The following is a 24,552-nucleotide window of genomic DNA, read 5'->3' as shown; positions in this document are numbered from 1 at the left end:
TCTGTAGAAATACTGGAAAGCATAAGAGAAAAAAAATTTAAACCTATAATTCTACCATTTGAAGCTAATCAGCCATCTTCATGGTGAAAATTATTTCAAACATAGGCATGCACATAAACATTTTACTTCTCATGATTTTAAATGGAGTCATGCAGAATAAATAAATTTTATATGGGCTTTTTTATACTTCATCTTCTTTTTTGATGTACTACATTAAGAACAAGACAAGTTAGCATGTCCATAAATAGATCTACACTATTTTGTGACCTCTCAATATTCTAGTAGGGATGGACCATACTGCTTACTCATTTTTTATATTTTAAAAACATTCATTGTTTCTGTGTTTTTGCTATAATAGACAGCATGGTAATTAACTATTTAAAGAAAATAATTTCCATAGGATAAGTCTTCAAAGTGAAATTGTTGGGTCAGAAGTTATAATTGCACCAGTGCATAGGATTTTGCTTGATTTATTTTTTTTACTGGTATCATGTTTCGCCTTTAAGTTAAATATTTCCCCATCTTATTACATATGTTGTATAAAAATATTTTGATGCTTTATGTGTACTTGAAGCAGGATGAAATGTCTGTATTACATCTATTCATTCTTCTGTTGATATTGGACAGTTTGCTGGCTTTTAATTGGTCATGGTGGTAAATCATACTTTAATGAACACCTTTTTATAAATATTTTATTTGATCTTTAGTCTTGCTATCTGAGAATACATTCTTAGAAAAAATACTAGCTCAAGGGGTATAAATATTTTAAGGTTTGATGGTACATAAAACACAAAATTTTTGAACATATGTTTAGTTCCTTTTTATAGAATACGAGAAAATTTATCTACTTTCCATCAGGTTGTTCTAATATCTAAAACACAAGAACAGAATATGTTTACAATGTGATAAATATAATTATTTTGGAAAAAAGGTCATATTAATATACACCATAAGAGGTTCATTTTTTCTTCTCTGTATCTAGGTCATACATTCAAAAGCATGGGAAAAATTACATAATTCTTACTTAAAAAGAGAACCCACTTAACTTACAAATATCCAGGAAAGATAATATGAAATTTATTTTCTTTGTCATTAAAAAAATTATATTTTATGGTAATTTTCTTTCTGGGTGAATTATATTCATGTTATCTCTTCAAGGTAGCACTGTGTTAATTTTTATAGTCAGGGAAAGTCTAACGCATAGGTAAAATCTTGAAGTCAAGATTTCTGCTTCTCTTCAACATTTGACAAACTGATTAGTATGTGTCTTGGGGAAGGCCTATTTGGATTTATTCGATTTGGAGTTCCTTGAGCTTCTTTGACTTCCTTAATTATGTTCTTTATAAGGACTGGGAAGTTTCCCCCCAATAAATCCTCAACTACTTTCCTAGTCCTTTATTCTCCTCCTTCTGGGACAACAGTGGTTCTTACATTTATATGCATTGTTTTGTCCATCATTTCTGAGATCCAATTCAAAATTTTTCCATCTATTTTGCCATTTGCTGTTGTGAGTGTTCAAAAATGTTGTCCCTCCTCTAGTTCACTTGTTTGTTCTTCTGTCTCTTCAAATCTGATATTGTGTGTTCTAGTATGTTTTTCATTTGGTCTATAGCATATTTAATCTCTGGGATATCTGCTATTTTTCTACTTATTCTTTCAAATTTCTCTTTATGCTCTTCTAGTGTCTTCTAGATCTCCTTAAGTCATTAGCCATTCCATTTATTTTATTTAGTAGAATTATATGATTATCTTTAATTAGTTGTTCCAACATGTGTGTCCTCTGGTGTTTTATTCTGGTCATTAGGCTGAGTTGTATATGTCTGTTCATGATATGCTTATTAATCTTTTGCTGTCTTCATGGCATGTAAATATCTTTATTGGTTTACTTTATAAATTGACTTCCTTCAGTAGTCTAAAGCCCTGTATTTGTGGGATGGTTGTGGAGTAGAATGTAGGGGCTGTGCAGGACACAACAGTGTGGTGATGTGCTGCAGCACAGTTACGGGCACAGGTGGTAGATGCTGTGCAGATGCTTGTAAGCATGGATGATCACAGGCAGGGAGGATGTGGCTGTGCAAGTACATGAGTCTGGGGCCTGGTGTTTGCTGGTCTAGGGCATGAGATTCTTTGTGTGCATCTTCAGAGCTCAGGGCAGTGGTTCGAGATTGTGGTTATGTGGGCTGGAAGTCGGTAAGGCCTGGCTGCCCAGGTCAGTGCTTGCCTAAGCTGTGCTGGCGTGACTGGGGACTGCACATTGGCAGAGATCTGGAAGGGCTGTAAAACTGCAGTATACATGTGCAGCGCTTAGGGGGTCAGGGTGGGGTTGCAGGATTGTATAGGCAGGGGGTGGTGTAGCCTGGGTATGGAGGTAAGCACTCCCAGCCATTGTGTGCTGGCAATCCCCACAGGGGCAAAGGAGGGGGAGATAGGGTTCAGAAGGGGCAGAGCAAGACTGTTCTTTTGCACAAGAGGTAGATTGGGCTGGAGCAGGTATGCACACATTTGTGATGAGTTGTGTGGCGCGAGTATGTGTGCAGAGGGTGGTAGGGGCACCTGGAGCACAGTTGGAGGGGATAGAGGGTGGTGGATGGGGTGTGTGGGGTGTGGGATGAGTCGTGGGTCACAGGGCTGTGCTTCAAATCTGTGAAGGTAGTGCATTCAAGGAATGTGGCTTGGCTTACTTCCTAGTCCTGATCTCCCCTGCTTGTGCACTCCTGAGGGCTCCAGCCTTCCGTCTACACCAGTCAGGTCTCTGGTTCTGTTTCTCAACTTTTGCAACCAGGGCCTCCCTATGTGGTGCAGAAGACTATTGTGTGTCTTTTTAATCTTTGTCAATTTCATTCTAAATTTTGAATCTTCTCTGAGAAATTGTGAGCAAGTCCCCTCAGATATCCTAGGATTGTTTCAGTGCCAAACACCAAGGTCTAAACATGAGCCCAAATGTAGAACTTTGCTAGGAACCTTATTTTTAAAAGTCCTCTTTCCTTAGACTGCAACACATAGGTTACATGAATAAAACTGAAGACTTTTAAACACAAGTATTCAAAAGTAACTAGGATCATGCTATAAATTAGAGGAAAAAGATGTATTAGGAATGAATATGAGTAAGAAAGTACAGGAAAACATATAGATGAAGATAAAACACCAAAATGTTGGTATAAATTTATTCTTTTATTGTTAAACATCCAATGTCATCAATCAAGCTACTGATGAAGAATTATAGCACAATCAAGTATTTGTAGGAAAAAAATCTTGTATGTGGTTATTTAATAAATATCATAGGTCAAAATGACATCCGAGTCACATATCCATGAAGAACATATTTACAATTTACTGGTAGAACACCTACAAAAGATCAAATTTATCTGCATATCTTTTCAAACTTAAATCCTGAAGAAAATTTACATATTCTTTACAGATTGCAGATCAAAAAACCCCTCAAAAATGTAAACAATGCAGAACAGGATCACTGAGAATAAAGTTCTACTGTTAAAGTATCAAAAGAGAAATAACAGTGTCTTAAAATCCTTAATATAATTCATTTTTCTAATAGCTCTACAGAAACCAAAGTGAGTTAAAGACAATGTATCAGCAACACAAAGACCTTTTATGTTTTATGTTAACAAATACTTGCATTAGCCAATTGTTTTTTACAGCTTCCTTAGAGATATGCTTTTCTATCTAAATAATAGTAATCACCATCAATTCAAACCACATTTATTAAGCCTCTGGTGTCTTATGCATGTAACAAGAATGGAAAGATGAATATGGTATGCCAGTTAAGCTGAAGAAACAAATTTGTATTTTCTCTCTGGGCAGGCAATTTTTATACATATGGCACTGATCTGCCAATTTAGTATTTGAGAGGATCCTGAACCCTGCTCCTATGGATAAATAGATCAAGGGGTTTATTAAAAGAAAATGACTTTTTTTTTCTTTTGCTATTTTGTCCCAAAACACACTGTATAGATTTCCTTCTACTATTCTCTTAGTTAAAAAACAAACGGAACTGACTTAGCATAGCATTTCACTTAGCATTTTTATTAGAAACTGCCTTAGTGCATATAAATGAGTTAATTCCATAAATATATCATAGCACAGCCCAACTTTATTAATTTGTACAAGCTTGAAAATTACCAGGCTACTAAAATCTGATCACATGACTTTCTAAGACTACAATGCCATATTTTCCCGAGAAAAATCAATTAGGCTTGTTTTAGTGTGCATATTGTTAAATGTGAATTATTTCTAAAATGTCACATATTCGATATATAGTACATTGATATACATATGAGTAACTTAGCTCAAAGTTGTTGGTGAGTATGTAATTTTAAGGAAACAACTTATTTCACATCAATTAAGATACTGAATGGCAATGAGTATTTCCATATACATTGTTGAATCAGAGAGGCCTATCAGAAGAGCTTAATTACCGTGCTGTAACCATCCAGAGTCCCAGGGTCACATTAGCAGCCAAAAGCACACTCCCACCAAGCAAAATGAAAAATCCTATCAGATCTTTGATAGCATCATCTCTAATCACTGACGCAAGGGTGGCATCAAGAAAAGAGTTTAAAATCCACTGTCCATCCAAAGCAAAGCAGGGCACCGCATTAACAATAGCCAGAGCTCCTGAGAGTGAAACCAGGTACCTGGTTAAAATCAGTTAAGGAGCAGACTTTGAGGTGTGTTTGAATCCAGAAGAGAGAACAAATTTTAATATTACTTAAAATGGATAAACACTATTTATCCATCTGTCAACCTCACTACTTTAAATTTCTGCCCATATCTGCAAGCCATTATTTTTCAAATGCTGTTATTTAAAATACATTAATTTATGTTGATTGTACAATTATGCTTCTTTTGTACAATTTACAAAGAACAAAATCCTTGAGGAGATAAAGGCAACGAGATAAAGGCCAAGCAAGCATTTACATACTAAGCTGATCTGTAGCTGATTCTCAGTAAGATAAGTATAAACCCTATGGTAGCAAACTACCCAGCCCTTAGGCCAAATTCAACCCACTGCCTGTTTATAAATAAAGTTTTATTACAATACATGCACATTATTTTTATATAATATCAGTGGTTACTGTCAAGGTAAGACTAAATTTCAAGTAAAAGACTTTTAAATATTTTTCACATTAGTAATTGTGATAATGTAACAATATTCAGTCCCTAAAGTACTTTCTATATGGTTCTATACACAAAAGTTTGGTGATCCCTGATCTTTACCTTTAATGACAAATTAAGGATTGTGGAAGAAGTTAAAAAAAGAGAAAATTTTCTTATCAATATAAAGTATTACCCTTTATTAAGAAAACAGAACTTTGACACTTTAAGTGACATCTAACTTTACTATAACCTATAAATCTGGGATAAACTAAAAAAAGTCCACAAGGTATAATGTGATTAAACATTTTGAGAAAAACCTTATTCATTTGATTTCCATTTCCTATTTTTCGCAATGTTGGGAAAAGAAATTTATAAAGATTATCAGACAAAAATAAAAATGCCTCAACTTCAGATTTTTCAAATTCTACATCAAAATAAATTGTTAAAAAACACGTTTTATATATAATATATGAAACAGTACACAGTAGTTTGTTCTTTGAGTTGCAATATTAGCAATGGGAATCAGATTCTCTCCCTGGAACCAAGCAGTAATACATATAATTTTTGGCTATGCAAACACAATTTGCTAATAGCTAACAGGCCCAGATGAGGAAGGATTTATCATCTTACTAGTAACTGAGGTTTTCATCCTTTATAAATTTACTAAAAAGAATAATTTAGAAATGGAAATCCAACTTTCAATTTGCATTCCACATTCCATCCCCTTTCAATTAATCTTTCTTCCTCACTGATTCATCTTTCTCTTCTGACTCTTTCTCTTCTAATTACTTAACTGTAAAATCTCTTTATTAACTGCCACTTGATACCTGTAAGTTCTATACATACTCCTGTCAAGGTGAGACTGATTATGTTCCAAGTAAAATACTTTTAAACATTTTTCACACCAGAAAGGATACTTAACAAATGTCTCAACAACCACAGGAAAATCAAGACTTAAAAACTTGAAGCGTGGAACAAAACTGGTGATACTCACTGAAAGAGAATAACAATATTTTTCATACAACACAGCAGCAACACTATGGATTTTATAATTAGCCAGATTTACCAAGATATGGAAAATGCGGGCTAGCTTATTAAATGGTTCCCAAACATACGTAGGCAAGCTAATAGTTGCACATATAAAAACACTTTCTATTCTAGCACATCCAATATAAAACCAGTGCAATGAAGAAATTCAAACCACAGAACATTTTCTTTTCAAGGTGAGGCTAAGATGAGGGTTCTGTACACCAAATTTAAGTACCAAATACAGAGAATGACTTAAAGACAACACTAGAACTTACATTCTATTGCTTGGGATATACCCGGAAGATATAAAACATGTGAACAGACTTTTACACACTGATATTCACAGTGGCACTACTTACAACTGCCAAAACATGGAAACTATGTCCCTTAATAGATAAATGGATAAAAAAAATGTGGTATAAACATACGATGGGATTAATTCGGCAGTAAGAAGGAATGAAATCCTGATGCATCTAATACATGGATCTATCTCAAGGACATTATGTTGAGTGAAATGTCAGACACAAAAGGACAAGTATGTTATCATCTCATTTATATGAACTAATTATACTATGTAAATTTACAGACATAAAATCCAGAACATGGGTTTCCAGGATAAGGATGCAAAATGCTTAAAATGTACAGAATGTTTAACTACCTTGAACTTAAAAATTTGGAAATGGACAAGATAATAGTAGCATGTTGTTGTGAGAATAATTAACAGTGCTGAATGCTGAGTGAGATCAAAAGAGGAAGTTCGGAATCTTCTAAGTTTCCAAAAGGAAAGTTGGAGATAAAAACATGGGAATGTGTAACCCACTGAATCTTGTCGTGAACGTTGTGCATGATTAATACAAATATGGAAAAGCCCTTTCAATACACATTTAACTATTCTAAGGGCAAAATAATAGAGGGGTATAGGGGGGAATTATTTTTCACCAACTATGAACTATAATTAACAGCAATATTTTAATACTCTTTCATCAACAGTAGCAGATGTGCCACACCAGTACTTTAGGTCCATAATATGGGGGATAAGAAGTATGGGAGAATTAGGGTTTTATTTCCTTTCTGCAGTAATGAAAATGTCATAAATTTGATCAAAGGCGGTATGTACAACCAGGTGTTAATACTGTGAACCAGTGACTGTATACTTCAGGTAGTTTCTATTCTATATGAATGTATCAATAAAATTGCATTACAAATAAGTCTTTTCCCTCTAAAAAGCTTAAATTTTACATTTGTTAAAAACATTATTTCACTTAATCTCTGAGTTTCATCTTCACTGCCTAAATATGAGGGAATATTTGAGGATCTTTCCATTCTGTTAATTTCATAATCCAGTTGTTTGATAACTTTTGTTCAACAACTCTTCTCCTGTTATTCTGCAGATCCATCTTTGATACAGCTGAATTACCCTAATTGGAAACATTTCTTCATTGGCTGGCATATTTAATATTTGATGTCCTTGGTAACTTATAGTCAAACTAGATGCATAGGGAGAACGACCTAGGTTGTAACTCTAGATATAACGATAAAGCAGTGAAAGAGCTATTTAAAGAATATAGAACCCACATATGTATTAAATGATGAAGCAAAACATGGGTATGTACATACTTTGGGATATCATATGACCACAAAAAGGAGTGATACTGATATATGTTACTACACAGATGAATCATGAAAATGAGCTAAGTGAAAGAAGCTAGTCACAAAACACCATGTATTTGTTTTTTATCCCATTTATAAGGAATTCCAGAAGAGGATAGCTACTTACAGAAAAAAGTAGATTACTGTTTGCCAGAGGCTGGGAGGATGACTGCTAGCAGATATGGGGTTTCATTTTGAGGTTATGAAACTTTGTTTGGAGATTCTATGTGGAAATACTTTGCACACTTCTGTGAATAAACTAAAAACCCCTGAACTGTACACTTTAAAAGGATTAACTGCATGATTTATGAATTATGTTTTATTAAAGCTCTTAAAACAAAAATGACAAAAATTCTTGTATAAAGAAATAAGTTAGACTATATGATCATCAACAATATGAAAAGGCAACCTACTTAATCCAATTATGCTGGCACAGAACAATGATAAAGGTCCAGTTTTGAAATGATATTCATATAAAATTCATATCATACATAAATTAATTTATTGTCACATTCTATTCATCCTAGAATTCTGTGGAATATGCTTCTCTTACCACTGCTTTGGGGAACTGGATAAATTTCCTAAACTGTCAGAGAATATCTGTGAAAGACCATCCACTTTTTCAGACTTAAATGGCGGTAAAGGAAAAATAGATCACTCTTTTTAAGAAGGAAAGGGCTACATTTGTCTTTATAAACTTTCATTTTTTTCTACCACCTAAGTTTTATTTAAAACTGAAGAGCAAGTCAACAAGACACTGATAAAAAAACCAAGCTAGCAATAAATCAAATCCATACAAGGATTTATCGAGTTTCTACCATTAAGAAAGTGTGGTCTTAATGGATTTCTGAGGGGTACTACAATAATACCCACCTGCATAACGGAGATTCAGTGGATGTCCTATATACAACATATCAACTTGAGGTGGGTGTTTCACTTTTATAAAGCGAGTGTGAGTTTCCAAAGAAGGTATTAAACAGAAATTTGAATTTGATGCTTTTTTACAATCTTTATTGGTTTTACAAATTTGAGTTGCTTCAGTTGCTTTCCGAGCAGGTAGACATGTATACTATAAACAAAATTTTAGTTTGTTAATATAAAAAATGATACAAAATATCCCAAGTTATATTTCCAAGTTATACTTTCTGGTATCTTCCATGATGTCTAGAACTTTAGGAATATACCTTATATAAAGTATGCCATTATAGGTATCTATTTAAGTTAGATTCAAATACTTCAATTAGCCCAAATTAGAAATTACCACTATAATTAAAAAAATTCTCAAAGAAATGTAACATCTGAATACATAAACTGTGGCAATTCATATTAATTAAACAGAATAAAAGGGAAATATTTTCATACATTCTTTACCCTTATTTGTAATAATTATAGTAAACAAGGTAGAATACTTCAGCACAACTTACCAAATGCTTATTAAAATTATTTCTGTAAGAAAAGCACATATCTGTGAGGCTTTGATTGTTACAACATTCTGTAGAACCATCTAGCCGTGTGTATGCTAAAGAGAAATACAGTCAGTCATTGAGAGTCTGTCACACAGAAGTGAATTAATAATAAAAATTTTGCTTTCAAGACAAAAAAAGAATAAGTAAATTGGTATATTAATTTAGAAACAACAGTAGTAATAATAGGTTCAATTTGATGGCTTGAGCTGTGGAGTTTGATTTTAAATTAAAAAAAGAAAAGAAATACATGGAATTTGAGATCAAAGATTAACACTGTTTCCACATAAACTTACCCACCCATAAATCTAGAGGCCCAGGGTCTTTAGATTTCAGTTATATTAGCTGTTTAACTTCAAATATGTAAGCCAACACTATTGATTGCATAAATTATGTTCTTTACCACATACCTTTTTATCAGCATTTATATTTAAAAATTAACAATTAGTTCTTAACCACCAACTTCAGTACGCATACAGTATTGAAAAGAAAAATTTGGTATTGGTAGTAACAGCTGACACATGTTGATTCACTAAAACCGCAAATAGATATGCTTACTGTTTGGTTTTTAAATAGTAGAGTAGTATTAAACTGTTCTACCTCAACATCACGAACATCACCAAGGCTGGTTTAATTCCACTTCTGCTTAAAAAGGGCTTGCCTCAAACATCTTTAAAGATTCAGTGGCCTGGTAGTGAATCAGAACTTTCCAGCAAGCACCAGAAATGACAGTGGATGGGGCTTGGGGATTTTTGCACCTGTAATAACTCTAGTATCATTCTGGATCAGGACAGAAAACAAAACTTTCCCCACATTCATATCCAAATACTTGCTTTCAGGATTATTGAATGTCCATGTACCACTTAGTGATTTAAATATAAATGAACACTAGGGTGCATGGGTGTTAAGCAGCTAATAAATAAATAAAGCAGTTTATATCTGAGAATAAAAGGAAGTAGTTGGGCTGTCATGAATTAGGAGGCTCCATATCCTTTTCTAAGGGATTCTTATGGCCACTCAGTTTACAGCCCAGCAAATTGTTCACAAAAAAAGTCTGAAAACTGAATTTTTGTGAAGTTTCTTCATTTTTACACATTGGCAGTTAATTAAAATTAAAAAAATAAAATAGTGGGCAAACCAAACTAAATATTAACATAACTAAATTAACGTAATTTAAACTGCTAATCCTGGATTTGGCATTAAGCTAATACTTAGTTGACAATCTTTGGAGTATAGTGATTATTCCACCCAAACTCATGATTGCACCCTTACTTGTCCAATAAATATTCAACATGTTAGCTTTCACGTGAGAACTAAACTTGGTGTTTTTCTGTTGACCTTTACTAACCTGAAAAGTTCTAGATTTCCAAAAAAAATCTGAGTTTAAAGTCTTTTCTAGACAATCAGTTAAGGTTAAATTGTTTAAGTCTAGAGCAGTTACATAATTCCACTACAGGGAAAACATTTATATTATGAACATACCTAAATAGGGTATTAGAGTAGTCAAAGAAATAATCTAGTTGTTAGAATCTATGTCAGTATTATCTAGCAATAAATACATTAAAAGTTACAAGTATATTTCCATTTTGTATACCAAAGAAACCATACATTGTAATTTGGCACTGAAAAATTTCTTTTTTTAAATGGAAAAGTTGAGCAACCTAGGTTCACAAAATGTAGGAAAATAGTTAGGCAGTCTGTCATCTAAAACTAAGTAAGCAAGAGTCTTTTCTCAGCTCTGTAAGGCAGTATAATATTTCTATTGCCAAGCAGTTAAAGACATGCAACACTTTCTTCTTTAGATAGGAGAAAGATTGTTCAAATAGGTAACTCGAGTTTGGATTCAATGCCTCAGTTTTGGTAACAATTTCCTCTTTGAACATTCACTCCCATCATCTGTAATATTCAAGTAATAGATTTAATAAATATATTCTTCCATCCTTAAGACAAAGTTCTCAGGACAGAACAATTTGCATAATAAACACATAAAACGGAGTATTCCTCAAACAAGAAGAGAGGATAAAAAACTAATTGTTGGAAAAACTACCCCTGAAGTGCCATAATTCCTGGCTTTAGTGTTCATTTCTTTTTTTATTTTGGGGTGTGTGTGTGGTGTATAGTCTGGGAATAGAACCTGGGTCTCCTGCATGAAAGGCAAGCACTTTACCACTGAACTACTCATGCACCCTAGTGTTCATTTATATTTAAATCACTAAGTGGTACATGGACATTCAATAATCCTGAAAGCAAGTATTTGGATATGAATGTGGGGAAAGTTTTGTTTTCTGTCCTGATCCAGAATGATACTAGAGTTATTACAGGTGCAAAAATCCCCAAGCCCCATCCACTGTCATTTCTGGTGCTTGCTGGAAAGTTCTGATTCACTACCAGGCCACTGAATCTTTAAAGATGTTTGAGGCAAGCCCTTTTTAAGCAGAAGTGGAATTAAACCAGCCTTGGTGATGTTCGTGATGTTGAGGTAGAACAGTTTAATACTACTCTACTATTTAAAAGCCAAAAATAAAGAATTAACAGAATGCAAAAGCATATTCTAACAATTTCTTTAAAAGTATAATTTCAGGGGGTTAATATTTTTAGTAATACACCTGAAATTTACCTATTAACACGTTAATGAGAACAGTTACTCTGCTTAATTACCATCTTAATTAATTAATATTCTTTTAAAGTTTAATATTAAACAAGGGAAAAATGAAGAAAGAAATAGCCTTTGGAAATTACTGGTTGAAAGAGTGTACCAGAAAGTCTTTTCAAAGTGGCTCCATTGTTTGAAGTACTACTTACTCCTGGAATTTCAGTTATTTGTACTAAATTCAATTTAAAACTGAATATAGATATCTTTTGGATTATTGGTCTCAAATGTGGGAAAACACATTTTCACTCATGCAAAAGGGGTATCAGTCATTAAATTTAATTTAAAATTAATGTTTATATGTTTATAAATGCTTGTTATATTAAGATTCCTATTAGAAGCATATCTACTGATTAATGAACATATAAGCTTTCATAATTTAACACATTTTACAAAATGTTTACAGGAACTAAAGGAAAATGATAAAAGATTTGTAGTGTGAAATAACAGATTATTTTTCTCAATGCAGAACACATTTGAATTATACAACCATCTTTCATTCTCTGGAAGGTTTTGGAAAATGATGACCAACTCCTAAAAAAATAAATAAATAAAACTTTTGCTAATATTTCAACTTTAAAGAATCAAATTAGTCCACTAATCCATTGTGCAGACACAACCAGGCACTGTAGGCTTCTTAATATGACATAATAAGAACTAAGCACTAAAAATGGAATATTGTCAATAAAAACATATGTATTTAGAATCTAATAAAGTCTTTATATGAAATTAAAACTGGATAGAAAATTTGGGGTGCAGATGAACGTGTTAATGACATCATTAAGGGGGATACACTCAGATGAATCTTGATTATGAGAAACTGACAATACAAATAATTCAGTTTCATCAGCAGATAAATGACATTTCAGAGAAAAGTAGCAGAAACTGTTGAAATAAAGAGATTTAAAAACTAGAAACAAATCAACTGTAAAAAAGCCTCTAGTAAAAATAAAAAAAATACTTGGGAATCAGGAATTATTAACCTTTTTAGGTGTGATAGGGATATTTTGGTTATATTTTAAAAGACTGATTTATAAAAGATATAAAATAAGATTAAAGGGTGAAGGGATAAAAGGTCTGCTTTAAAATATTCTGATAAAGCTTGGATATTGCATTTAAAAGTATGGCAAAAGGTTAACAATCATTCAAGCCATGAGAAAGGTCCATAGGGTTAGTTATACTCTTTTGACTTTATAACAATAAAAAATAATTAAAAAATATAGGTTATACTTGGAATACACTTTTTTTCCCCAATTAGTTATTACAATTTTACCTTTGCCAAACACCATACTTCAGTAAAATTTATTCTTGATTATTATATATGTTTGTTAACAATAGTAGATGATGTTCACAAGCAACCAGGGCATTTCTAGACTTAAAGTTAAAGCCTTTCTGTATAATTTTCCAACCCATTCAATAAATCGAGCTTCCACAAATTCGCAGAAATAGCTGGGAGACATACACTTTAGAGTTAGTTCCATTGCTCCATCCCCAATAATCTGTAAAAATCAACAAACATGACCTATGATAACTTGTAAATGCCCTGACACAAAATAATTCTACTCAAATGGCTTTGGATATGCCCTAGGCATGTTTTACTGGCAACAGACAATGATTTGGATTTCCCTGCAGTGGACCTGTTCAAAGCTTGTCTGCTTCATTCCTACAGAAACCCTTAAGAACGCTGGGTCAAAAATACATTAGAACAGAACTCTACCTTTTAAGTTTTATTTGGTTATTAATTGTCAGTATTTTATCTCTTCTGATGCAAGTTTAATTTCTGCTACTTATGTACTGTTTTCTTTTATAGATGTATAGATAAAAATATGCTGCAGCATGTATTTATATACTGGAATTTAATTTTTGGTCAGTTGAGTATAACAGTTAGCTCTTCTAAAAGAAAGAAGTAAACACTTGTGCCACAAAAGTGAAAAGTGATGTTAATATTAGTTAGAAACTCAACAAAGTGTTATAAACATACATACTGATGATATCTTACCAAGAAGAATGTCTGCTAGTTAGACCTAGTATACATAATTGTTATGCTTTAAAAGATTTCCAACAATATACATCCATAGTCTAAGGGTTGGTGAATCCAAGCACTTTTGTGCCTTAAGCATTACATTATGTTGGAGAAATATACACACCTCTAACTGGAAGGCTTAACTGCTGTAAAGTTGATGTACTTATACAGAAACCAATTTGGGATTTATACGCGATATTATCTAGACATTCATTCCAATCTTGTACATTAGTAACGGGACAATCCTGTAGATGGGTGACAAGGTCTCCTGCAAAAAGTCCTCTGGGTCCAAAAGTGGGTGAGTCCTTAAAAGAAGACCAAAAACAAATCAGATTAAAATTAATCTGACTAAATTAAAATTAAAGATTCTGAATTAAATAGAATCCTTAATTACTGCAGGTTATAAAAAGGTACAATGGCTTTGATCACAAAAAAGTACTCAAAAAATTTTAAGATTTTGAATTTTTGGCAACTGGAAAAAATTCATTTGTTAACTAATTAATATTAAGAAGGGTAAATTTTTCCTAATCTGCTAGTTAAGATTTTATGTGAAAGCAGTCATCAGAATGCCTTCACTATCCTATTCCCTCAAAAGGCAGAAATGTAAGACAAACCCTTACATAAACGTTGTCCCAAATATGTAGACTACTGGTCGCAAAATGAACCATGCAAGCCAAATGCTAGAAAGCTTACTTTTTCCAATATCTAAATAAAAGCCATGATGGCATCTTTGAAGGTTACCATCTCAGAGAGTTAAATACCCAGTGAAGACAAGAATTTGAACTCCTATTAAATGAACTGACTGACTAGTCTAGGTGTCATCTTTTTACTAATCAAGAGTAAACATCTTAGATTCAAGCATAAACCATAAACATAAATGTTTTTATTTTATTAGTATACTACATTTAGATAATCTTGAAATTATCTTTATAACAAAAATTATTTATTATTTTTTAAAAGTAAATGTGTTTAATACCATTATTTGTTAGACCTGAAAGATAATGATTACTTATTTTGAATTACATAAGTATTCAGAATAACTGGAGACTTGAATATCAATTCCTGACATACTATGCTATGGTACGCTGCAAAATCTGTTGGAAAATATGTCAAGCAAGTCATTGTTTACCTCAGCAACATCAGTGATAAGGACCCCCACTCCAGTGTAGTACAATGGCAAAAGAATTAATGGGAGAAGAGCAAGAACTAAAATACCCAAAAGAGCAAGGATGAAATTATGCCAGATACCTGAAAAGAGAGAAAAAGTACAAAAGCTTAATCAGTGGCAGAGATGACAGTTATTTGGATTCACCAACCAGATACTCCTGTCATTGAGAAATGTGGCGGAAGGAGTTCTAAAGCAGATGGGTCTATTTAATAAAGTACAGCAGATAATCATCAGATTTGAAGCTCCTTCTTTTCCAATATATGACTCTAAAAATACTGGCATATATATATATTTTTTTTCTTCAAGAGCTCATGATTATTCTCCAGGACAGACCACAACCTGGGACACAATATAAATCTCAATAAATTCAAACAGCCTGAAATTACACAAAGAAATTTTTCTTACTATTAATGGAATGAAGCTGGAAATCAGTAACAGGAGGAGTACCGGGAAATTCACAAAGAAATGGAGGTAAACAGAACACTCTGAAACAATCAGTGGTTTAAAAAGATACTGCAAGAGATATCAGTAAATATCTCAAGATGAATAAAAATATGTATTAGGATGGGCCAGGGTAGCTCAGCAGGCAGAGTTCTAGCCTGTCATGCCGGAGGCATGGGTTCATTTCCCCGTGCCTGCCCATGCATAAATAAATAAATACATAAAAAACTTAAGGGATGCAGAGAGGTCCCAAGACGGCAGTTTTGTGAGGTGTGGAATTTGGTTCGTCCTCCAGGGCAGCTAGTAAATAGCCAGGAACAGCAGAGAACAATTGCTGGGGCCACATCAGTGACTGGACACACAGAGTGTAATCACTCTTGACAAGCTGGACCCCCACACAGTACTGTAAATTCCCAAAGCTGTGGAGGCCAGCACCCTCCCCAACAGGTATACAGCCCAGTTTCTGGAAGGGAAATGAAAGAGACTTACACTGATATCAAGGGCTTAGCTCAACCAAGCTCCAATTGTGGAATTAACTAACAAATTCTGACCACTGAAAATAGCCCCCAGCCCCACATGCTCAGATAAACTTGGAATAAGAACTAAAGGCACTAGGAGTTTTTTGCCCCAGGAGAGACGGGCAGGGCTGATGGAAGAAAACAAAACAGAAACTCTTTGGATTAGACAGCACACAATACTTGAAAAGGGTTGGACCCTAAAAAAAGAGCGGGGGGGGGGGGGGGGGGCATAGAGATCCTGGAGATACACAGAGCAACGTATCAACTTAACCCCTTGATTAACAAATTCTACGAACTGGAGTCCTGCTCTTAAAATGATTTTTTTTTTTTTTTTTTTGCTTTGTTCCTATTACTTTATAGCTCATTAGATGGAACTGCAAAGCTTCTCAGATTCCAACTGCCAGAGGCAAGGGCAGAAGTAAGTTTGTCTAAAAGACAAGGAGTATGAAAGGAGTTAATTCCCTGGACGCTGTATCTTCCCCAGGAGAGGAGTGGGGCCCAGCTGAGGTGGAATCCGTCCCTCAAGGAATTTAGACTCCAGGGACAGGAAAACTGAAGGAATTAAGTTTTTAAACTAATTGACTGCCTATAATCTCTCCTCTGTCTCAACCACATGTCCAACAGGGAGAGTCTGCTGAAGTTAAAGGCACCACATTATTTTATGCAAGTGGGAAGCCACAGGCAGACAAGTAAACATATGGGGCAGGATAAGAAAAAAACAGAGGCTAGAGGTTTCATAGGAAAAAGCTGTCAACCTGCTGGATGTCACCCTCATGGAAAACTCCTCCTGAGAGTAGGCCAGTCTGGTCTGGAAAATAAGTGACCGGGGTCTGTAATATCTAAGTAGACTCTTCTAAGGTAAAAAAAAAAAAAAAAAAAAAAAAAAAAGGCTCCATATAGCTAGGGCAAGAAACAGAAAACAAGAACGGAAAAATTCTGATTTGTTAACCAAAATGTATGCTAGATGTCTAGAATAAGTTGAAATGAGTGTAAAGAACATATACCAGCAAGAAAATCCTAGGTAAAAGAGTGAAAACAATCACCAGAATAAATTAACTAAGGAAATCAAATGTCCAGATGCCAGCAAAAAATAACAAGTCATACCAGGAAAATCAAAGATATGGCCCAGTCAAAGGAAAAAACCAACAACTCAAATAAGATACAGGAGTTCAAATGACTAATTCAGGATGTTCAAACAGGCATGGAAAATCTCATCAAAACTCAAATCAATGAGATGAGGCAGGATATAAAGAAGGTATTGGATGAACAAAGATGAAACGGAAAGTCTGAAAAAACAAATCACAGAACTTATGGGATGAAAGACACAGAAGGAGAGATGAAAAAAACAATGGAAACCTACAACAACAGATTTGAAGAGGCAAAAGAAAGGATTAGTGAACTAGAGGACTGGACAACGGAAATCTGACATGCAAAAGAAATATAGGGAAAAGAATGGAAAAATATGAGCAGGTTCTCAGGTAATTTGAATGACAACAACAAGCACACGGATATACATGTGTAAGTGTCCTAGAAAGCAGAAGAGAAGGGAAAAGGAAGAGAAAGACTAATGGAGGAAATTATCACTGAAAATTTCCCATCTCTTATGAAAGACATAAAATTACAGATCTAAAAAGTACAGTTTACCTCAAACAGAATAAATCCAAATAGACATAATCCAAGACACTTACTAATCAAACTGTTAGATGCCAAAGAGAAAAAGAGAACTTTGAAAGCACCAGGGAAAAGCAATCCATCACATTTAAGGGAAGACCAATATGACTATGTGTGTATTTCTCAGCAGAAATCACAGAGGAAAGAAGGCAGTGATATTATATATTTGAGATTCTAAAAGAGATAAACTGCCAACCAAGAATTCTATATCCAGCAAAACTGTCCTTCAAAAATGAGGGGGACTTCCGGGAAGATGGCCAACTAAAGTAGTTAAAAATTAGCCCTACTCCACAAAAAAGTTAGAGAAGGGACAGGAGGACAACTGAGGTGGCAATTCAGTAGTGCAGTTGACCTGGGAAAGCCTTCTGTACCACATGCAGCAGCCCTGGTTGCAGAAGCTGAGGAACTGAGAGGTAGAAAGCTGGAGCCTGCTGTGGAGGCATGAAGGTGTACAGCCCACAGGAATGAATGGATAGGAATGAGAGTCTAGGAACAGTCCTAGGACTGTGCATGTGCACAGCCCTGAGCCTCACTTCCCAGCTCTGAGAAAGTGCCAATCTGTGCAGCCAGGTCACATCTGCCCCCATCTGCAAAACCAACCTTCTGCCACGGCTCTCTTCGTGCACACAAAGGGCCCTGAGCCTCAGACTAGTGCACACTATGGTTAGGGCCCCCAGACTGTTGCACATACATAGCTACATCTGCCTTGGATGCTGGATGCCCATGTTCACAAGCATTGGCGTAACATACCCAACCTGTGCCCATACCTTCCCTGAAACAAATCACCTTATTGAGTGCTCCACCCTGTGCCTTGCTCCCTGATGAACAACCATCCTGCAAGCACAAAGCCTTAGGCTACTGAAAGAAATCAACTCCCAAAGTAAATCAATCAAGATATTTACATGCGACAAAGACAGCAGAAGATCACTAAGCATATCAAGATGCAGACAGATATAGCCCTAATGATCAAATTAAAACACTAGAGGAGACTACTCAACTCACCACCCTGGACATGAGAAGATAGTGGTATGATATATTCAAGATCTTGAAAGAGAAAGATTTTCAGCCAAGAATTCTGACCCAGCTAAATTGTCCTTCGAAATCGAGGAAGAGATAAAAGTTTTCACAGACAAAGAACTCCTGATAGAATTTGTCAACAAGAGACTGGCCCTACAAGAAATACTAAAAGGAGTTCTGCCAGCTGAAAAAAAAGAGGACAGGAGAGGGAGGTCTGGAGGAGGGCACAGAACTGAAGAGTATAGCTAAGGGTAATTTAAATGAAACCAAGAGAAAGAGGGGAAAGAATATATAGATCTGACAAATAAAATAAAAAAAGGTAAGATGGTGGAATCAAGAAATACTTCTCAGTAATAACTTTCAATGTTAATAGATTAAATATCAATTAAAAGATACAGATTGGCAGAATGGAATAAGAAATATAATCCAGATATGTGCTGTTTACAAGAGACTCATCTTAGACACAAAGATACAAATAGATTGGGGCGGGCCACGATGGCTCAGCACGCAAGGATGCTTGCCTGCCATGCCAGAGGACCCGGGTTCAATTCCTGGTGCATGTCCATGTTAAAAAAAAAAAAAAAAGATACAAATAGATTGAAAGTGAAAGGATGGAAAAAGATTTACCATGCAAGTTGTAACTAAAAGAAAGCAAGAGTAGCTACACTAACATTCACAGCATTAGACAGGACAGCACTTGCCCAAAATGAAAACTGGGCACCACCACCTGGCCAAGTTGACACATAGCACCTGTACATGACAGTTCATCCCTTGTGGCAGCTACACATACTATCTTAAACCACATTAATCTCTAAGAAGAAAACAGTAGCAGACACATTTTTTTCCTCTCCAAACTATACTCAACTTTTTCATGTACTATACTATACTGTATTAATATTGTACAAGATAGACTTTAAATGTAAAGACATCATAAGAGAAGAAGGACACTATACACTAATTAAAGGGTCTATTCACCAAGAAGATATAACAATCATAAATGTTATGTTCCCAATCAAGGAGTAAAGATGCTATAAGAAAGGAAAACTACAGGCCAATCCTCACCCCAATGAACACAGAGGCAAAAATTCTCAATAAAATATTAGCAAATCAAATCCAACAGCACATTAAAAGAATTATAAACCATGACCAAGTGGGGTTTACACAAAGAATGCAAGGATGGTTCAATGCAAGAAAATTAGTAAATGTAATACAATTTAACAAATTAAAAAGGAAAAATCATATGATCATTTTGATTGATGCTGAAAAAGCATTCCAAAAAGTTCAGCATCCTTTTCTGATAAAAATACTCCAAAAGATAGGAATCAAATGTAGCTATCTCAATATGATAAAGGGAATATATGAAAACCAATAACCAGCATCGTACTCAATGGACAGAGACTGAAAGCCTTCCCCCTAAGATCAGGTACAAGACAAGGATGTCCACTGACACAATTATTATTCAACATTGTGTTAGATGTTCTAGCTAGAGCAATCAGGCAGGACAAAGAAATAAAAGGCATCCAAACTGGGAAGGAAGAAGTAAAACTCTCATTATTTACAGATGATATGATACTATACTTGGAAGATCCTGAGAAATCTATGGCAAAGTTACTTGAGCTAATAAATTCAGCAAGGTAGTGGGATAGAAAATTAATGTGCAAAAATCAGTAACATTTCTACACACAAGGGACGACCTAGTTGAGGAGTCAATTAAAGAAAAAAATGCAACTAAAAGAATCAAATAGTTAGGAATGAACTTAACTAGGGATGTAAAGGATTTGTACATGGAAAACAACATAACACTGCTAAAAGAAATTAAAGGACACCTAAATAGGCAGAAAGATATTTCCTGCTCATGGGCAGGAGGGCTAAATATAGTTAAGATGGCAATTCTCCCTGAACTGATCGACAGATTCAACACAGTACCAATCAAAATTCCAACAAGGTACTTTGAAGATTTGGAAAAGCTAACTACCAAATTCATCTGGAAGGGAAAGAGACCAAGAACAGCTAAAAGCATCCTAAAAAAAGAAGAACAAAATGGGAAGATTAACACTCCCTGACTTTAAAACCTATTATAAAGCCAGAGTGGTCAAAATAGCACGGTACTGGCATAAAGACAGAACCACTGACCAATGGAATCAAATCGAGAGTGCAGAAATAGACCACCAAATCTATGGTCAACTGATTTTTCACAAGGCCCCCAAATCCTCTGAACTGGGAAAATATAGTCTTTTCAATAATTGGGCATGGAAGAACTGGATATCAATAGCCAGGAGAATGTAAGAGCACTCCTGTCTTACATCTTACAGAATAATTAACTAAAAGTGTACCAAATACCTAAATGTAAGAACTAGCACCATAAAGCTTCTAGAAGAAAATGTAGGGAAACATCTTCAAGACCCAGTAATAGGAAGTAGCTTTCTAAACTTTATACACAAAGCACAAGCAACAAAAGAAAAAACAGACAAATGGGAACTCCTCAAAATCAAATGCTTTTGCACATCAAAAGACATTGTCAAAAAGGTGAAGAGACAGCCAACTCAACAGGAGAAAATATTTGTGTATCACATAACAAACAAAGGTTTGATTTCCTGTTTATACAAAGAACACATATAACTCAACCACAAAGGAAGAATCAATGCAATTATAAAATTGGCTAAATACATGAATAGCATTTTTCTGAAGAACAAATACAGCTGGCTCAAAAGCACATGAAGAGATGCTCATTTTCACTCACTATAAGGAAAATGCAGATCAAGACTACAATGAGACACCACCTCACACCTATAAGAATGGCTGACCTATGTGTCTCATTGACTCACACTAGAAATATGAATGAGTTCTTATAAGAATTACTTCAAAGATATGATTCTTATATAAAGAGTGTTTAAGTCCAGGGTATAGGGGAAAACTGCTATTGCACACTATGAGCCATGTTCAAAAGGAAACCATCAGTTCTACCACAGCAACAGCAGAGGTAAAAATATGCAGTGAGGGACAAGAATTAAGGGGAGGTTTAGATTTCCTATTTGGTGAGTGTATTTATTGGTTTTCTGACTTTGGGAAACAATGAAATTATCTAAAATTAAGAATGTTGATGGACTGTGGACTTTAGGTTCTCTACATGATGCCCAATGAATGCAGGTGGCTGAAATAAGCATTGACAAAGTAGATTGGCGAACGATGGTGTATACTTATGAACGAAGGTTGTGTTGCTACAAAAAGGATCAAGGTTGTGAAGCATGCAACAATGTGAATGCACCTGTGGGACCTTTGGTGAGACTAAATAAGCCAAGAACAAAAAAACAGCAATGGTATGTTCACTTTTAGAAAATGCGTATAAGAAAACAAGGGCCTAGATTATAAGTTTTTTAGAGCAGTCACCTTATGTCCAGAGTGGTGATTACTATTTCTGGATTTTGAAAGGCTGTTTTGTATATATAACCTGATATTTAGAGATAGGAACAAAGTCGAACAGGTTGGGGTTAAAGTGATTCAGAAACAGGGGTAAGGAAGACAGTGTCTATATTTTAGAACCACACAACGGAAGAAAGGATTAGGTGACCTGGAAATAAAATTTTCTATAGTGCATAACTTAATTCAACCTATCTGTATAGCTCATTTAAACAAGTGAAACACAGAAAGTACAGAATAAGAGGTAATTTAATTCTGTATAGATTATTGTAATGCCTGGAAATATCCTAGCATATTAAACAGATAATCAAAAAGTACTGGGAAAGTCTCCTGAAGGAGGGGACAAAGAATATGGAACTATTAAACCTTACCATCAGAGAATCCCCTGATACTGCGTCAAACCTTAGGTATATCCAAATTAACAGGCCATGCCCTTAATCATGAGGCTTATCCATGTGAAATTTATGTAGGTAGTGGAGAAGCTTAGACCACCTATTGCATACCTAAGAGTTACTTTTTGGAGGACCTCCTTTATTGCTCAGATGTGGCCTCACTCTCTCTAAGCTGAACTCTGCAAGTGAAATCATGGCCCTCCCTGCTCCGTGGGATATGACATCCAGGGAGAAAGTCTCCATGGCGACATGGGAGAAGACTCTCAGGGATGAATCCAGACCTGGCACCATGGGATCAATAATTATATACTGATCAGAAGGGAGGAGAGAAGTCTAATTAATAAAGTATCAGTGGGAGAGTTTAAATACAGTTGATAGGCTACTCTGGAGCTCGCTGTTACACAAGATTAGGTAGAGCTTGGTACCTGTCAAAACCTGCAAACCCCCAACCAGGACTATTCCAGCCAATCTTATATAGGGCAAAATATAATATTCTACAAGGGTTCTATGCACTAGAGCAACTTTCCAGAAACCTATAACCTCCTGATGGGTCCCTGGTCCAGATAAGTCCTGAAACCTAGCCCAGCATCTCCAGAATATCAGATAGTTCCATCTTCTGCCTCATATTAGTGACAGACCCTTTCAATAGCAAAAAAAATTAGAAATGTCATAGCCCAAACAACCCCAAAAAGAGTATGGAAAAATTAAAGGTGATGGTGGAATAATACATAGAAGATAGGACTTAACAGATGAATATGAAGGCTGAATCATTAAACTCTCATCTCTTTTAATCTCCAGTATTTTAGAGCAGCTAGAAACAAAAACCTAAAATTATGAAATTGTAACCCATGTCAAAGTCTGAAATATATCCTACAACTAATTGTCTTGCTGTGGTTTGAAATTTGTAGCTTTTTTGTATATATGTTATGTTCAGAAAGAAAGAAGGAAAAAAAAGTCTATTGTAATGATAAAAATGTATTTAAGCCCTCTAATCTCCTATATTCTGAAGCAGCTAGAAAGGAAAATATGAGAGATTATATGGTAGCCCATGACAAACACTGGGATCTACCCTGTAACCACTTTTTGAAGAGTGCTTTGAAAATTATTGCTTTTTTAATTTCTTTGCTTTGTATATATGTTATTCTATATAATAAAAATTAAAAAGAAAAATGAGGGGGAAAGGAAAACATTTTCACAAGCAATCACTGAGAGACTGTATCTGTAAAAATACTAAAGGGAGCACTAGAGGCAGATAGGAAAAGACAAGAGAGAGGTATGGAAAAGAGTGTAGAAATGAAGACGACTAGTGAAAGTAAAAAGTGGGAAAAAAAGGTAAAAAAGAGGAAAAAAAGTTAGATATAACATTTAAAATCCAAAAGGCAAAATGGTAGAAAAAGTTTGCCCTTACAGTAACACCATTAAATATTAATGGATTATACTCCCCAATCAAAAGACTGATAGAACGGATTTAAAAACAACTTTTCTATATGCTTTCTATAGGAGACTCACTTTAGACTCAAGGACAAACAGGTTGAAAATGAAGATTTGGGAAAAGATACTTCATACAAACAACAATCAGAAAAGAATAGAAGTAGCTATACTAATATCTAACAAATCAGACTTCAAATGTAAAACAATTAAAAGAGACAAAGAAGGACACTAAGTATTAATAAAAGAAACAATTCAACAAGAAGACACAACAATCAAATATTTATGCACCAAGCCAGAGTGTTTCAAAATACATGAGGCAAACACTGAAAATACTGCAAAGAGAAATAGACACCTTTACCACAATAGTTGGGATTTCAATTCCCTGCTCTCATCTAGACAGAGGATCAGTAAAAAAAACAAAACAAAAGAATTTGAATAATAATAAATGAACTAGACTTCACAGACATTTATAGAACATTACACCGCCCAATATCAGGATATGTTTTTTTCTCAAGTGCTCATGGATCATTCCCAAAGCAAATCTCAATGAATTTAAAAAGACTGAAA

The 24,552-nt window shown here is 34.7% G+C and overlaps 1 protein-coding gene across 1 annotated transcript in view; it reads right to left on the bottom strand.

Annotated features, from left to right (window-relative positions):
* Positions 1 to 3,150: 3,150 nt before the first annotated feature.
* Positions 3,151 to 24,552, bottom strand: part of LOC143672572 (membrane-bound transcription factor site-2 protease-like) — a 48,980-nt gene continuing 27,578 nt past the window's right edge. Inside the window, exons 6-11 of the mRNA XM_077147175.1 lie at positions 15,060 to 15,178; positions 14,055 to 14,235; positions 9,219 to 9,313; positions 8,668 to 8,863; positions 6,033 to 6,108; positions 3,151 to 4,652 (exon numbers count right to left, since the gene is read on the bottom strand). Of these exons, the coding sequence (XP_077003290.1) occupies positions 4,430 to 4,652; positions 6,033 to 6,108; positions 8,668 to 8,863; positions 9,219 to 9,313; positions 14,055 to 14,235; positions 15,060 to 15,178 (890 nt within the window). The 3' untranslated portion in view covers positions 3,151 to 4,429. The remainder of the gene's footprint in view (positions 4,653 to 6,032; positions 6,109 to 8,667; positions 8,864 to 9,218; positions 9,314 to 14,054; positions 14,236 to 15,059; positions 15,179 to 24,552) is intronic.

Source organism: Tamandua tetradactyla, chromosome Y (genome assembly GCF_023851605.1).
Source record: "Tamandua tetradactyla isolate mTamTet1 chromosome Y, mTamTet1.pri, whole genome shotgun sequence".
Classification (NCBI taxonomy): Eukaryota; Metazoa; Chordata; class Mammalia; order Pilosa; family Myrmecophagidae; genus Tamandua; species Tamandua tetradactyla.
This window is presented reverse-complemented; position numbering and strand designations above follow the sequence as displayed.